At 37.3% G+C, this 17537-nt stretch overlaps 1 protein-coding gene across 1 annotated transcript; it reads left to right on the forward strand.

Moving 5' to 3' along the window:
* Positions 1 to 5722: 5722 nt before the first annotated feature.
* Positions 5723 to 14624, forward strand: LOC126824477 (zinc finger protein OZF). Its single transcript, XM_050553717.2, has 5 exons — positions 5723 to 5892; positions 6854 to 6975; positions 8958 to 9093; positions 9936 to 10047; positions 12220 to 14624. The coding sequence occupies exons 1-5, from the start codon at positions 5756 to 5758 to the stop codon at positions 13306 to 13308; spliced, it is 1596 nt and encodes a 531-aa protein (XP_050409674.1). The 5' UTR covers positions 5723 to 5755; the 3' UTR covers positions 13309 to 14624.
* The last annotated feature ends 2913 nt before the right edge of the window (positions 14625 to 17537 follow it).

A 17537-nucleotide genomic window follows, 5' to 3' on the forward strand; every position in this document is an offset into this window, starting at 1 on the left:
ACTTTCTCGGCCAATGCAGGGATCGAACACGCGACACTAGTCATTCTAGGACGAAAACGGGTTTCCGTATATACTATCGGCAGCACTTAAACCGCTGTCAGGGCTAAATTTCTCAAATTGCGCACTGCACGGCATAATATTGATTAGCCCAAGAGTAAGACGTTAAACACCAATTCAATTCAATATAGCACGTATCGCCCTTCGTTGGTTATGGAAGTCGAGAAGTACCCTCTCGCTCGTTCTTGGCATTGCGCTGCCAACTCATAGCGATACGAAGCCTTCGCTATGAGCCTATAAACGGAAAGCGAAGGCAAGAATCCACGAAGTGATTTCACTTCGTCTTCCGGTTCCGGACCTCTTGCTCGCGGCCTTGATTTCTATCCCTGGTGTGAGCGTATGTGGCTTGGAGATAGGGTACGTCGCCTTCTCAACCTCGTGGGTATACTCCGGGTTCTCCAGTTTCCTCCCACAGGAAAGACCTCTGCGCATGCGTTAAGCATAATGAAATAAGACTTGTCTGCGATATCACCAATAATTCGCTTGCGCGTTGGGATCTTTAGCAGCTGGGGGGAACCAGAGGACCCATGAGAAAACCCACGAGGTTGGACAGGCGAACCTACACCTTGTTACGTACAACCGGGGATCCGAAACCACACCAGTTGACTCAATGACAGACTTTATGACACACGTACTAAAAATTCTGCCATCTAACCCCACAGAATCTATCTGTCTATCTATACTAATATTTGTGACTGTCGTTTGTCTGTCTGTTTGTCTGTCTGTTCGGGGTTGGCGGCTACACTAGGTCTGACCCTGGTCTGAAATTTGGGGTATAGGGGTAGCTTGGACCGGGGAGTAACATAGCCCAGGTGACGTTAGTCTACCACTTCCGGTTTCGGGGTTATGACCCCCGAGCGAAGCCGGGCATTCTTCTAGTACCTAATAGTTATAATAGAATTATCACGTTGTTCCTATTTTTGTTTATATAGTTGTCCCTGTTTTTGTTTATATAATAAACCAGATAAAACCACAACCAGCTATATTAGCATACCCATTAGTACTATATCACACTGCTTAATTTATTGGGGGGGGGGGGCTGAATGGTTAGCGTGCGCGCGCTGTTTCATAAAGTCTGTCATTGAGTCGACTGGCGTGGTTTCGAATCCCCGGTTGTACGTGGCAAGGAGTAGGGTCGCCTGTCCAACCTCGTGGGTTTTCTCCGGGGCCTCCGGTTTCCTCCTACTGCTAAAGACCCCTACGCGCAAGCGAATTATGTAAATAAAATTAAACCATATGTTAGTCCCGAAATGACCTAGTTTGTGTCGAGTGGACGTTAAACCCCATCTCTCTCTCTCTCTCTCTCTCTCTCTCTCTCTCAATTTATTGGTATTTATAAACTCGTAAGACCCACCCGACCGAGATCATTTTTTTATAATTAAATGAGAAGAGTTGTTATATTACCGGCGTTTTGGTTGATGGGAGGGATTAGCCAATGAAACGGTCTGTTACGACGAGTTCTTGGTGTGCTGCGGACGAAACTGTTGGTAACCCCCTAAAAACATCAACGCTGATTAATTAATCAATGTCTAACGTTATAAGATCAAAAACCGCTCGTATGAACCCTGACGTGACCTTTCATTACAACCGGTCAAATATTCGTGTAGTAGAGGCCATGGAAAGTATTTTAATCGGATTGTTGATTAACATTCAAATAGGCCTATTTAAAGTAACTAATAGGCCTATTTAAAGTAACTAATAGGCCTATTTAAAGTAACTAATAGGCCTATTTAAAGTAACTAAGTCTCTAATTCAATATCATCCAAAATCTTCGACATTGAAAACACGATTTATTTGTCGGTTTAAATCTACATTGATGTTGTGATCTTACCGAGAAAAGATGGGCTTCTGATATCCAATATTTAAGAGAAAATAAACATTTTACAATTGGTACACGAATCGTGTACCATAATGCGTTTCAGCGCTATTTGTAATAAGGGACTCGAAAACGAGGCTAGGCATATTCCACAAGTCATGTCTAACGGTGACGCTATATTCTTATCTGGAGAGCATGCCCAATAAATACTATCGGCGTAGACTGGAATAACCAGAAGCTAGAGATTAAAATTCGATTGAGAATACTGGCGTATGTCGCCGAACCTAACTGATTAGAAATTACAGTAAAAAAGAAACGATTGAATGTAAGTCAATTTATATACATTCATATTACAGTATTATATGCGTTGCGACCCATTTGTGTCAATTTCTAGGTCCCAAATATTAGCGACTTAGCTCCTTTAAGACTGTGTTTTAGCAGATTAATTGCGTAAGTTTGTGTCTTTTGTGTGAAACGTATAATTGCAATCAGTTGAAAGGAAAATGGAACTCAAAAGTCAAACCAGTTTATAATAAACCAAAAATAATTATATAACATAACTCGACTTCTAGGCTTCGCACTGATTATTTCATGCCTTCTTGGCTTTGCAGTGTTACTCGTAGCGACGTGAAGGCGCGAAGGGGCGAAATTAGGACCATTTGCCTCGGCTTCTTAGCTTCGCCTTCGCACCTGGTAAGCGAGAGGATCTTTATCAGCTTAAATAATTAGCCCAGTCGGAACAGAAAAGCAGGACGTTAAACCACCATGTAAAACAGAGGCTTGCCGAAAACAGCGAGGCTCAAAAAATCTACAAAATGTTTTAATTTTTCGATCATTCAATAGGCTTTAATTTTATTACAGTGACAGTGTCCAATAGACCACGCACTCAAAAAAATATTTTCGGTTCGTTATAAACTTTGAAATTTAATATACAAGCGCTTGTTCTGTATATAATGTCACGCTTGAAGGTACATTATGTAAGATTTAGATAAAGAGCTGACAGTTTTCGCTAAAATAGGTCAAAAATAGATAAATGAAAATGGAATATGTAAAAACTTTTATAATTAAGTCATTGACCACCAATCTTGTTTAAATTCGTTAAAAATCTCGAGCATCCGATGGCATCGAGAGTTGATTATGGTCTTAACAAGTGAATAAATGTCTAATTAATAACTTATATAACATTTAAGGCATACAGAAAGTTGTGTAATCGACAGATTTAGCTCTTGCATAACTCTTCTTTAAATGCGGAGGGCCTGACAAGGACAGCTGTCTAGTCCTTCGGATGAGACGAAAAACCGAGGTCCCGTGTATATATTGGAATGCGCGTAAAAGATCCCTTGGCAGTTGGAATTCGATATAAGAGTAGGCAATAGTGCCGCTGCCCGGGCAAAATTTCCCTCATAGCACACTGTATGGCGTATGCCCGTCTTCATTAGCCCAGCATAGGAGCAGAAGAGTAGGACGTTAAACCCCATTTCATTTCATTTCTTTAAATGCGCCGTGAAAATAAAGTATTTGAAATTATTTTTACCGGTACCTAAAATTAACTGAAAAGGGCATATGCCATACTCCTACACCAGGCTATCTCATCATTATCACAAACGTTCCAACAGGGGCTTAATAATATCATTTTTCTAGAAAATAATCATTGAACGGTGGGTGGGAAAGACATGTATAGCATGGGGACATTTTGCTTGGTAGATTAAACAGGCATTATATGCATGAATTAAATCTGTCTATTGCAGGTCTTTCTTTATGCCTTAAATGTTAAATAAATTATTAATTTGACATTTATTAAAGGGCATTATGGGAGATTAGATAAAGAGTTGACTGTTCTCGCTATAAGAGATAACGTAAATAGAACATGCTGCAAATATCGGTCAAAATGCTCCACTCTGAACCAAAATAATAAATATTAGCTTTTGAATTTTAAGCTAGCCTCGATCATCATTGCTAAAGTCGGTACGATAAAATAAACAAAGTCTCGATTATCCACTTTTACGTTTAATTATTTTTCAAAAATGTATACCAATCCGCTAAATATCGCAGGCTAGTGATGGCATCGAAATATGATTATGATCTGGATAAGTTAATTAATGTCTAATTAATAATTTAGATAACATTTCAGGCCCAAAGAAGGACCTGCAATGGGCAAATTTAGCTCTTGCATAATGTATGTTTAACTTTTCATCATCTATTTTTGAACTATTATGTCGAGAACTGTCAGTTCTTTGTCTAATCTTACATAATGCCCTATAATTCGTGGAGCGTCAGCCAATAAAAGATACACCATGCACGGTCCCAGGTATAAAATAATTCGGAAAATTTTAACTAGATGGAGATTGTTATTCTTAATAAATCTCGTTGTATGGTTTTAATTGCACGTCAACACCAACCGGGAAATATTACGTTAATCCGTGGCTCAGCTGAAACAAGCTATTCTAGGGGAGGTAACTACATTTAATGACTGTCCACATGGACACGTTCGGTCGACCATTGTTTCAGCTATGTTCTCAGTCGGTAGTTATCGGCCGAACTTCACCATGCACCGGATAAACAATACACAGAGTCAAAATGGCCGGTTTTGTTGATTGTAAGTGTCAAATTCATAACATTGATTAATACTGCTTGACCAAAGTCTTAGCTGCAGTTACAACAAATTAGCCCGACTAGACCAACAGAAAGGATCATTACATAACAATGACAAGTTTAAATTACTTCCTTGGCTTGGATTCAGTTGGACGTTGACGTTTACTTTACTTAGTTTACCATCCATGGACGTTTCTAGGGTCCATTACTTGGTTAAAAACTGCTATCATTCATTAGTATCAATACCAAATTCCCCCCCCCCCCCTCCCCCAACCCCACACTTCTTATAGATTAGTTTTCTTCAGCTTCGATAGTGTATATCAGTGATTCTCACCAGTGTGCCGTGAGATCCTCCTAAGTGTGCCGTGAGATCCTCCTAAGTGTGCCGCGAAATTTTGAACGGCACACTACGAAAATGTGAAAAAACACGAGATGCCAATTGAATATCCACTAATAATTTTTTTCCTTCTTTTAGTCTGAATCATTCTAAGTGTCTATGACTAGTCTCTGTCTACAGTTGTATGCCGTCTGACTTACAATATTTTTATTTTGCAAAATTCAGATATTTTTCATATATATTTAGCCAAGCGTGCCACTATTTCTTCATGTGTTCCAAGGTGTGCCGTTGGCAAAAAAGGTTGAGAACCACTGGTTCATATTGTGTAACAGGCATTGACTGTGTAGAGCGAAGCTGATGTGATTGTTCAAATTCAATTGTTAGGCTAAATATTAAACCTTCACAATTAAGTATCTCAAGTGATACAAATAATGTTAAAAAATTTTGTTTTTCCGAATTGATTTTAATTTAAATCTAAATTGTATGATTAATTTTGTTTTAAAAAAAAAAAAAGTGTGAGAATTGTTTTCATTAACGTCAAAAATATGTGACGTCATTGATTAGACACGTCATAGAAATTTCTATGAGATGCGTAATTTCGCTTGGGCGAGATTTGGTAAGTCGGCATACGCGTTTACCAGTTTTGCCCAGTGTATCCGGTTCCGGTCTGAATTTTTTTAAATCGACAGTCTGTGGGTGACAGTTTTAGTTATGCTCCTGTGTTACCGGAAAAGAGCTTTGCTCAAGCACCGCTTAAAGCTTCACTCTATATTACACTGACTAGATAACATTGTTTAGGGTGCTCAGTTGTCATGCCCGTCGTCCTTCACCACTGATAAGGGGATAACGCCCAGATAAATCCCAAAGAATTTTCTTATTCTATATGACATGAATGAACATGGTAAATTAATCTGTTTTGTGTTTTAGCTAGACTGGTCATCAGTAAACTGAGAATGGAGCAGAATCATCTTGTAGCTGTCAAGCATAAGCATCAGATGGAACTGAATTCTGGTTGCTATGGTGTTCAAAATACATTTACAACAGATTTATTGAAATTTATTTATGATCTGTTTGATAAACCTTGTTACAGGTAGGCAAGGCACTGTTTTTTTTATAATGCCATCTGGCCTATATAATGCACCTGCCTACTTCCATCAGTCTGGGGGGTAAAAATTTTACATTTCTTCTATTGATCCACTTGGCAGAATCTAACCAAAGTTCATAGGTATGCTGTTTTTGGTATTTTTTATTCTGATTTGTTCAAATGAAGTTAATCCGTCTCAAAGGGGAAGTGTGACTGATCATTAAAGGGGAAAATATACATTTTGAGAGAGAGAGAGAGAGAGAGAGAGAGAGAGAGACACACACACACACACGCACACACACACTCACCCACACACACACACACAAACTAGGTCATTTCAGAACTAACATATCATTCAATTTTATTTCAATAATTCGCTTGTACGTAAGAGTCTTTAGCAGTGGGAGGAAAACCAATGAGGTTGTACAGGTGACCTACTCCTTGTCACATACAAGTGGGGAATCGAAACCACGCTAGTTGACTCAATGACAGACCTACTTAATGACAGACCTTATGATATAACATGTGCACACGATAACCATGCGGCCACCCAACCAACCTCTGTTTGGTGAACCAGCACATTACTGACAAAGCGCACCATCATATGGTGCCTTTATTACGGTAAATGTATTTTATTTCAATAATTCACTTGCGCGTAGGGGTCTTTAGCAGTGGGAGGAAACCAGAGGACCCGGAGAAAACTGATGAGGTTGGACAGAAGACCCTACTCCTTGTCAGGTATAAGCGGGGTATTGAAAACATGCCATTTGACTCAATGACAGACCTTCTGATCCGACGCACATACGTTAACCATGTGGCCTCCCAACAGTTTGGTGAGCCAGCACATTACTGACATAGTGCACCATCGCATGGTGCCTTTATTACCGTAAATGTATGAATGCACAAATATTTGAATTTATATCATTAGTAGAATTTGTGTATTATATTTCTAATTTCACTGTTTCAGTGATTTGAAGATTGTATTGGAAGGTGGACGTGAAATATTTGCTCATAAATTAATTTTGTTGTCAAGAAGTGATGAGTGGTGTAATACAAATCTACAAAAACTTGATGAATTAGCTCTAACAGGTGGGTTATTTTTATATAATGTATATTATTTTTACTCTCAGGGTTTCCCCTTTGTCACTGGTCTAGGATGGAAAAATGAAATGAAATGGGGTTTAACGTCCTACTGTTCTGCTCCGACTGGGCTAATGAAGACGGGCATACATGTACACCATACAGTGTACTATGAGGTAAATTTTGCTTGGACAGCAATGCTACGGTCTACTCTTATATCGAATTTCAACGGCAAAGCGATCTTTTACGTGCACACCAATGCGTATACAAGACCTCGTTTTTATTCGTCACATCTGAACAACTAGACAGCTGTTTTTGTCAAGCCCTCCTTCATGCACCACTGACAAGGGGAAACGCTGTCCGGCCAAAATTTCCTTCATGTTACACTGTATGGCGTCCTTCGGATGAGACGAAAAACCGAGGTCCCGTGTATACATTGGAATGCACGTAAAAGATCCCATGGCAGTTGGAAATCGATATAAGAGTAGGCGATAGTGCCACTGCCCGGGCAAAATTTCCCTCATAGCACACTGTATGGCGTATGCCCGTCTTCATTAGCCCAGCACAGGAGCAGAACAGTAGGACGTTTAACCCCATTTTATTTCATTTCATTTCATTACACTGTATGGCATAAGCTCATCTTCATTTACCCAATCTGTACAGAAAAGTAAGGTATTATAAACCCCTTTTCATTACTTTAATACTTTACTGTCTTAGCTGGGTTTATTATATTATTTATTTAGATGAGTTAATAATATTATATTATTTATTTAGATGAGTTAATAATATTATATTATTTATTTAGTTGAGTTAATGATATTATATTATTTATTTAGTTGATATTATTATTATTTATTTAGATGAGTTAATAATATTATATTATTTATTTAGATGAGTTAATAATATTATTATTTATTTAGATGAGTTTAGAATATCAGTATTACATTGTTTATTTAGATGAGTTTAGAATATTAAATTTTAGGGTGACGTATGCTATAAGATGGGTTTATAAATAATAATATTATATTGTTTGTTTAGATGTTAAATATGAGGTGGGGTATGTCATGATAAGATGATTTTATGATATTATATTGTATATTTAGATGAGGTGTGCTATTTTTCATAATTGTTTTATTTTAACGAGGTAGTTGTTTCCATAAATCTTACTTGTTTTTAATGTCATTATGTAAGGATAAAAGAAATTCATTATTGGTTTTAAATGTAGGGTCACTAATTGGGACTGATCATCCTTTTTGTCGAAATTTGTTTTTGCTTGATTGTACCAAGACACATGAATTTAACAACTTCGCGAACTTTTGACATGGAACCTAAATCTAAGGCCTTTAAAATCCCGGGGTTCCTGGTTTCGAAATCAGTTGCACATGTAAACACCCAACGAACCAAGTAATACCACATCCGAACAAAGACCAACGCTATAGGTCGATTACAAGCAGGTGAATCCCAGACAGATGTAACCAGGCTGCTGAATGTTTTCCTGAGTACCATTTCTCGCCTTTGAGATAGGTACAGAGAGCGAAGTTCAACACGTGACCACTCAAGCCCAGGCCAAACAAGAGTGACCCCACCTGTCCTGGATTGTCACTTCCGGTTACGTCCTTGACGGAAACGGTTCTCAACAGCAACCTCTACTGCAGCAGCAATTCCCGGACGGCATAGAATCTCAGACCATACAGTCCTTAAACGCCTTCGTGAAACCGAATTACGAGCCAGACGTCCCGTCCTGTTAGAGCTGCTGTTTTAAAATACGCCGACACCTTCAGTGGGTCCAGACACAGGGTATGGCCACAGCAACACTGGAGAGCAGCTTGGTTCAGCGACGTGTCGCGGTTCCTGTTGCGATGATAGAGTGAGGGTATACTGACGGCGAAAAGTCACATTGCATTTCTTTTTTTTGAATAGTATATTATATTGTTTATTTAGATGTTAAATATGAGGTAGGGTATAAATATAATATTATATTATTTATTTAGATGTTAAATCTGAAGTAGGGTATGCTATGATCCGATGGATTTATACAGATGAAGTTGAAGTAAATAATGGAGAAGATTTTATGATAGAGTTATTACAAGCTGCAATAAAATATAAACTAATGCTTCTAAGTAATAGGTAAGTTACGAACTCCGATAGTAAATTCGCTAATGGGCAAACCCCGGTTACCCCACTAATTTGTGATCCGGTGACCCAACAAATTTAAGGAATGGTATAAGCTAAACTAGTCCTGATACTCAGAATAACTAGTTTCGATTACCTTGTAAAATACTTATGAAGCTAACAAGCATCCAAAAAACAATTACCTTACCTTAACCTGTTTATTTGTTTCAAAAGCTCAAGTGGATGTTGATTTATTTACTATTTTAAATTAAAATTTTGGCTTACTTTGTTGACACAAAATTTGATTATATCTCAGCTTTATCAATAGTTGGGGAGGTTGGATGGCCGAATAGTTAGCACATGCGCGTTGTATCATAAGATATGTCATTGAGTCAACTGGCGTGGTTTCGATTCCCCGGTTGTTTGTGACAAGGAGTAGGGTCGCCTGTCCAACCACGTAGGTTTTCTCTGGGTCATCTTGGTTCCTCCAACTGCTCAAGACCCCCTACGTGCAAGCGAATTAATGAAATAAAGTTTAACCATATGTTAGTCCCAAAATTACCAAGTTTGTGTCGAGTGGACGTTAAGCCCCATTTCTCACTCTCTCTTTCTCCAGGTCATCCGGTTTCCTCCCACTGCTAAAGACCCCCTACATGCAAGCGAATTATTGAAATAAAATTGAACCATGTGTTAGTCCTGGAATGACCTAGTTTGTGTCGAGTGGACATTAAACCCCATGTCGCTGTCTTTCTTTTGACACAATATCTGATTATTTGTCAGCTTTTAAGACATTGTCATATTTACCTTAAATTCACATCAATATTTATTACATTATTCTATTTATATATTTGTAACAGGTTACAGAAAGACTTGATGTCCATGATTAATGTTGAGAATTGTGACAGGATTTACCAGACAGCTCAGGCATTATCAGTTAATGTGTTAATAGATTACTGTAAAGAATTTCAGGTATGTGAAAAGCTCACTAAAAATTCTTTTATTATTAATATGTTTTTAGATGAAAATGGATACGATTGTGTTCAGGTATCATGCACAAATTGGTGTTCAGGTATCATGTGCACATTTGTGTTCAGGTATCATGCACACGTTGGTGTTCAGGTATCATGTACACGTTGGTGTTCAGGTATCGTGTACACGTTGGTGTTTGGGTATCGTGTACACATTGGCATTCAGGTGTCATGTACACATTGGCATTCAGGTGTCATGTCATGCATTCAGGTATCGTGTATACGTTGGTGTTCAGGTATCGTGTACACACTGGTGTTGAGGTGTCGTGTAAACGGTGGTGTTGAGGTATCGTGTACACGCTGGTGTTGAGGTGTCGTGTGAGGTATCATGTACACGTTGGTATTGAGGTATCATGTACACGTTGGTGTTCAGGTATTAAGTACACATTGGTGTTCAGGTATTGTGTACACATTGGTGTTCAGGTATCTTGTACCAGTTGGTGTTCAGGTGTCATGTACACCTTGGCATTCAGGTATAGTGTACACGTTGGTGTTTAGGTATTGTGCAAATGTTGGTGTTCAGGTATTGTGCACATGTTGGTGTTCAGGTATCATGTACACGTTGGCATACAGTTTTGGTATGTTCATCTCCAAGTGGGGTTTAATATATACCGTACACAAATATGTATTAGTTGATGAAGATTATTATTAAAAGGACAATAACACTCTTGCTGGCTTGACAGCTTCAGAAAATAAAAAAATAGCCTTATTCTAAGTACTAGATGTTTAAGTGTCCTACCGTTGTGTAAATTATCCATTACATCCTATTTTACTTGTCCAGAGGGTTCGAAAATATTTTTAAATCCAAGTCACATTTGAAAAGGTTTACGTTAGGCTTTTCAAATCATTTAGTTGAATTTTTCCAATTTTTTAAATTAGGTGTCAGGCTTTTCAAATCATTTAGTTGAATTTTTCCAATTTTTTAAATTAGGTGTGTTAAGATGAAATTTGTATCATCAATTAATTGGAATACTGTAAAATAGTACAATTTGTTGACCAGAATAAAGATTGGGGCATATTATTCTGTTACAACGAGAGTGGTATTGAGCCTTTAAATAATAACAATACTTTAAACCAAATTCGATTCTACTTCTATTCACTGATAATATATCAGGTGTGGGAACACAGCTAAGTCAGGATCTTAATCTCTGTCCTGAATGGCTGCCATATCCAAAACTTAGTATATTATTTTGTATTGCAGTTCTACTCTGTTTCAAAACTGGACAACACACAAAAACTAAATAAACTTATTTAATTCCATTAAATGGAAGCAGAATAAATAATTCTCAAAATTTTCAACTAAAATCTTCGATTTATGACTTAAAATGTCGGTCAACTAGCTTAGTGTCTGTTCTCAAGCGGAGCTAACTGTAAACAGAAATATCAGTTCAGTATGGTAAAACCCCATTTCATTTCATCTTAACAATTTGGAACATAGTGTTTTCGACTAAAATCGTTGATTTTGGACTTAAAATGTTGGTCAACTAGCTTAATGTCTCTTCTTAAACAGAGCTAACTGTAGACAGGCAGACAGGCAGGAAGGCCAAGTTTAGTATGGATCTTAAAGGAGCTAAATCGCTAATATTTGGGACCTAGAAATTGACACAAATGGGTTGCAATGCATATAATAATGTAATGTGAATGTATATAAACTGATTTACATTCAACCGTTTCTGTTTTTACTGTAATTTCTATTCAGTTATGTTTGGCAAAATACGCCAGAAGTCTCAATTGAATGGCAATCTTTAGCGTCTGGTTATTCCAGTCTACACCGATGATATTTATTGCGCATGCTCTCCAGATAAGAATATAGCGTCACCATTTGACATGATTTGTGGAATATGTCTAGCCGCATTCTTTTAGTCCCTTGTTCCAAATGGCGCTGAAACGCATTATGGTACACGATTCATGTACCAATTGTAAAATGTTTATTTTGTCTTGAATATTGGATATCAGAAGCCCATCTTTTCCCTGTAAGATCACAAGACCAATCTTGATTTGAATTGACAAATGATTCGTGTTTTCATTGTCGAAGATTTTTGATGATATTGAGTTAGAGACTTTGCTACTTAATACATATATTGTTATGATTATTCTGTTTTCTTTTGTTTAGAGTGGTAGTGATGATAGTTATCAGACAACAGAAACTGAAGGTATAATCCAATCAGATAAAAATGATGGTGATGATGATGATGATGGTGATGGTGATGGTGGTGGTGATGATGGTGGTGATGATACATATATCTCAGATACCAACAACATTTCAACTGAACTCATAGAATCAAACAAGCCAAACGTTATACAGAAGAGAAAGAAAAAAAATGTTAGAAATCTCTCCCCTGCTGTCATCGGATCTGACGAATCCAAGTTTAGTAGTCCATTCATCGAATCCAAGACTCAGATATCTGTACTAAAACATCGCACGTCACAAAAAAAGCGTAAATCATCGAGCAATAAACTGAACAGAATTAAAAATAAACAAAAAAAAACGAAGCATGATAAGACGCTCGTCGTCGACGTAAATACTGACTCTAAATCTCATGGTTGTGATATGTGTGGGAAGAGTTTTATTAACAATAGTAACCTAACTAACCATAGACGAGTCCACACGGGTGAAAAACCCTATAGATGTGATGTATGTGGTAAATCATTTAGTGAGAAGGGAAATTTACAGAAACATATTAAAATACATACAGGGGAAAAACCCTATACTTGTGAAGTCTGTGGTACATCGTTTAATACAAGTCGTAGTCTACAGCGACATTTCATGACCCACATGGGCGAGAAACCGTATAAATGTGATGTTTGTGGTAAATCATTTAATACGAGTAGTTACGTTGAGGTACATAAACGAATTCATACCGGCGAGAAACCCTTCATTTGTGACATCTGTGGAAAGTCTTTCACAGAAAGTTGTAATTTACAGGCCCATATAAGGATACATTTGGGGGCCAAAAATTACATATGTGATGTTTGCGGGAAGGCGTTTACACAGAGTACGTATGTTAAAATACATAAACGTATTCATACAGGGGAAAAACCTTACAACTGCTCTTATTGTCTTAAATTATTTAGAACAAGTAGTGCCATGCAGACTCATGTTAAGACACATACAGGTCAAAAACCTTATAAGTGTGATGTTTGTAGTAAATCATTTAGAGAAAATAGTACTTTACGAAAACATGTAAAAACACATATGTAGCCATTTGTGTTTATATCAAATTTGACAGATGTATGTAGCAATTTGTATTAATTAGATTTTATAGACTACATATAGGGAACAATTTGTATTAATATTAAACATGCATTATGCAAGAGCTAAATCTGCCTATTCCGGGTCTTTCTTCAGGCCTGAAATCTTATCTAAATTATTAATTAGACATTAATTAACCGATCCAGACCATAATCAACTCTCGATGTCATTGTTAGCCAGTGATGTTTAGTGGATTTGAATACAGTTTGTGATGGATAATTTAACATAAAATGGATAATTGATTGGTTTATTATCACACCAAAGTTGGTAATGATGTTGGAGGCTAGACTAAAATTGAATCGCTAATATCTTTGTTCAGAGTGAAGCAATTTGACAGAATCTCTTTATCTAATCTGGGGTAACGGTGGCTAAGTGGGTAAGATGCTGGCTCCCTAGTCTGAAGGTTGAGCGTTCGATCCCTGGCGTGGTTTCCCCTTGTCATTGATGCAGGACGGAGGGCCTGACAAGGACAGCTGTCTAGTCATTCGGATGGAATGAAAAACAAAGACCCTGTGTACATATGGGTGTGCATGTAAAAGATCCCTGTCCGGGCAAAATTTCCCTCATAGCACACTGTATGACGCATGTCCGTCTTAACTAGCTCAGTCGGAGCAGAACAGTAGGACGTTAAACCCCATTTCATTTCATTTCTTTATCTAATCTTACCTAATGCCCCTTTAAATTAGACTTTTCAGAATAGATATAAATCTGGAACAAATTGTATTTGTATTGAATTAAATTACACATTTCATTTCTTTATCTAATCTTACCTAATGCCCCTTTAAATTAGACTTTTCAGAATAAATATAAATATGGAACAAATTGTATTTGTATTGAATTAAATTACACCTTTTAAGTATACTTTATAAGTATATTAAGTATAAAATATAATTGTATTAAATTAGAATTTTTAAGATAGATGAACAATTAGTTTTGTATTTATTAAATTATAATTTATAGGGGAGATATATATATTTGTAACAAATTGCATTTATATTAAATTAGACTTTATAGGGGACATATATATATATATATATATATGTGGAACAAACTGCATTTACATTTATATTGAATTAGACTTTATAGGGGACATATATATATTTAACAAATTGCATTTATATTAAATTAGACTTTATAGGGGACATATGGAACAAATTGCATTTACATGTATATTAAATTAGACTTTATTGGATTGGTAGATATATGTGGAACAATTTTTATTTCATTTATGCAGCAATTTATATTAAATTAGACTTTCAAAGGTAGATTATGTAACACTTTTTATTGTCAGCCGTAAATTTATATTAAATTAGACTTTCAAAGGTAGATTATGTAACACTTTTTATTGTCAGCCGTAAATTTGAATATAAATTGACACAAACCTCAAATTACTATTTTAGCCACCATGTATATTAATCTTTTTATATGGCACTGAGCCACCGGTAAACACATTAACAGAACACAGATTTTATGGGATACAATCACTAGTTTTATTCTAAAAGCACGATGTTTCGACAAGTATCCTCTGATGTTATCAAGCACAATTGATAACGATAAGAGGATACTTGTCGAAACGTCTGCTTATAGAATAAAACTAATGATTGTATCCCGTAAAAACTGTGTTCTGTACCATGTATATACAGTAGAATCTGCATTAAGCAGCCACCCAAGGGAATTTTCACAACTGACCGCTTAACGGGAGTGGCCTCTTAATAAAATCTCGTTGCTTTTTGTGCCGACATAAATTAAATATTACGCTTGGATGCATTGGAAGCGGTAAATTTGGCCGTCGCTGAATCTTGCGCCGAACGAAAATTCTTTACTCAAATCTCGGACATAACTTAACGGGAGTGGCCTCTTAATAAAATCTCGTTGCTTTTTGTGCCGACATAAATTAAATATTACGCTTGGATGCATTGGAAGCGGTAAATTTGGCCGTCGCTGAATCTTGCGCCAGACGAAAATTCTTTACTCAAATCTCGGACATAACTTCTGTAAACTTGTCATTTTGTACCAACCTTCGATACTACTGTCTACCATTGTGATGCATTCGATAATATTTATCCATTTTTGTGAAGAAAATCGATGAATTCATTTTATTTTATCAAAAAAGCACATGAACAAAAAACATCTCTAATTTTATCTCCTATTTACAGGGGGTGTAACTCTGTATGTAATATTATAGGAGGCGCTAAGAGAGATACTAGATGATCGTGACAAAAAAATCGGTACTTTTATTTTATTCAATCAGTATCAAATAATGTGTCGTTACGCGTGAAAACAATGATCAGGTTAGTCGTTTAATAAAACAAAAGATTAATTAACAGATAATCCCGGGTTGATTGTTATGTTTACATTTCTTTTTACCTGATCAGTGGGGTCCAGTTAATTAACTACTACTCACGGGATTAGCGGGGGTGTTACAAAGAACGACAAGATGGTATCATTCAACAATGGCCGTTGAATGGGCGATGTTTTGTTGAATTTATTAGTAAAATAGTGACCGCTGGCCGCGTTAGAGGAGTGGCCGTTGAATAAAGAGATGAAACAACAGAATACAATTGTAAGTGGTAGAATGGAGATAACCAGGTCTTCAAAAATATACCTTTAAATGTTTGTGAGAGCTCTTGCACGTAGGGGTCTTTAGTAGTGGGAGGAAACCAGAGAACCCGGAGAAAACCAACGAGGTTTGACAGGTGACCCTACTCCTTGACACTTACAACCGGGGAATCAAAACCCCCCGCCAGTTGACTAAATGACAGACCGTATGATACAGCGCGCACATGCTAACCATTCAGCCATCCAACCCCCCTTTTAAATGTTTGTATACCTATTCATACATGTATGTATAGGGAGCCACGGTGGCTGAGTGAGTTAGACACTGACTCACTAGCCTGGAGATCACGGGTTTCCCGGTGTTAACAGGGATTTTTCAGCATGGTTTCTCCTTGTCAGTGGTGCAGAACAGAAGGCCTGACAAGGAGAGCTGTCTAGTCTTTCGGAAGGGATGAAAAACCGAGGTCCTGTGTAATTCAAAATAAGAATAGTGTGTGGTAGCAGCGACGGATTAAGGCTTTGCTGTGACTTAAAGAGGGTCACATGAATAATTTTAAAAAAGTCATCCGATTGTCTACCTAGCGAAATATAGTGAGTATTGCCACTGGATGACAGAATCTAGAGTAGTGAAATTTGATCCCAATTATATAATTCCAACCCTTTTCTCACCTTGTTATTATTATACTGAAAGAGAATCAGACGAGTTATTTGCCCCTGAGTTAGAAATCGGAATCAGACGAGATTATCAAACGAACATGGACGTGAGAGAGAGAAATGGGGTTTAACGTCCACTCGACACGAATTGGGTCATTTCGGGATAATATATGGTTTAATTTTATTTCAATAATTCGCTTGCACGTAGGGATCTTTAGCAGTGGGAGGAAACCAGAGGACCCGGAGAAAACCCACGAGGTTGGACAGGCGACCCTACTCCTTGTCATGGACATAACAGACTTCAGACATTATACTTAGTCATAGCTTGATGTTAAATTTTTGAAAAATTTTCCACGTTACAGGCGCCTGTGGTTAGAACTTGGGTGTGTGGCCGTCTGTGAACACTGGTGCTGTAGTCGCCTTTTTGTATGCCAAAAAGTAATATCCTGGTCATTGTAGTGAGCATAATACTGGGTTTTATTCTGTTGACCCAGGACCCTCGAACCAGCTGGAAAGAGAGTGGCAACTAGCCCACCGTGCACGCAAGAATGGGACTCAAACTGCAAGGATTCCTCAGGAGACCAGGGTTTAATTGCCCGCTTTGGAGGCATTTTTACTTGACTACCCTGTGACGGTGAGGAAAAACAAATTATTCCGATACCGGGAGTCAAACCTAGACGACACGAGTACTGAACGAAGTAACTCAAAACATGCCAGCCTTCAACCATAATAATATTAATCTACAATTTAAACCATTGGGTCAGTTCAAGACCCTCTGTATTTGAAATCAATGATTTGATGTCTTTGGTGTCGAGGTTGTGGGATATATTTATACAACATGAACACTAGTGTCGTATCTGCTGATACCCAAACACTAACTTATACTGGGCCTCTCAGTTTGTCTATATTTTCAATATCAATTTCCTGATTTAAGAAAACAAATTTACATGAAAAAATAATCAGGCAAG

The sequence above is a fragment of the Patella vulgata genome, chromosome 1 (assembly GCF_932274485.2).
Source record: "Patella vulgata chromosome 1, xgPatVulg1.2, whole genome shotgun sequence".
NCBI classification, from domain to species: Eukaryota; Metazoa; Mollusca; class Gastropoda; family Patellidae; genus Patella; species Patella vulgata.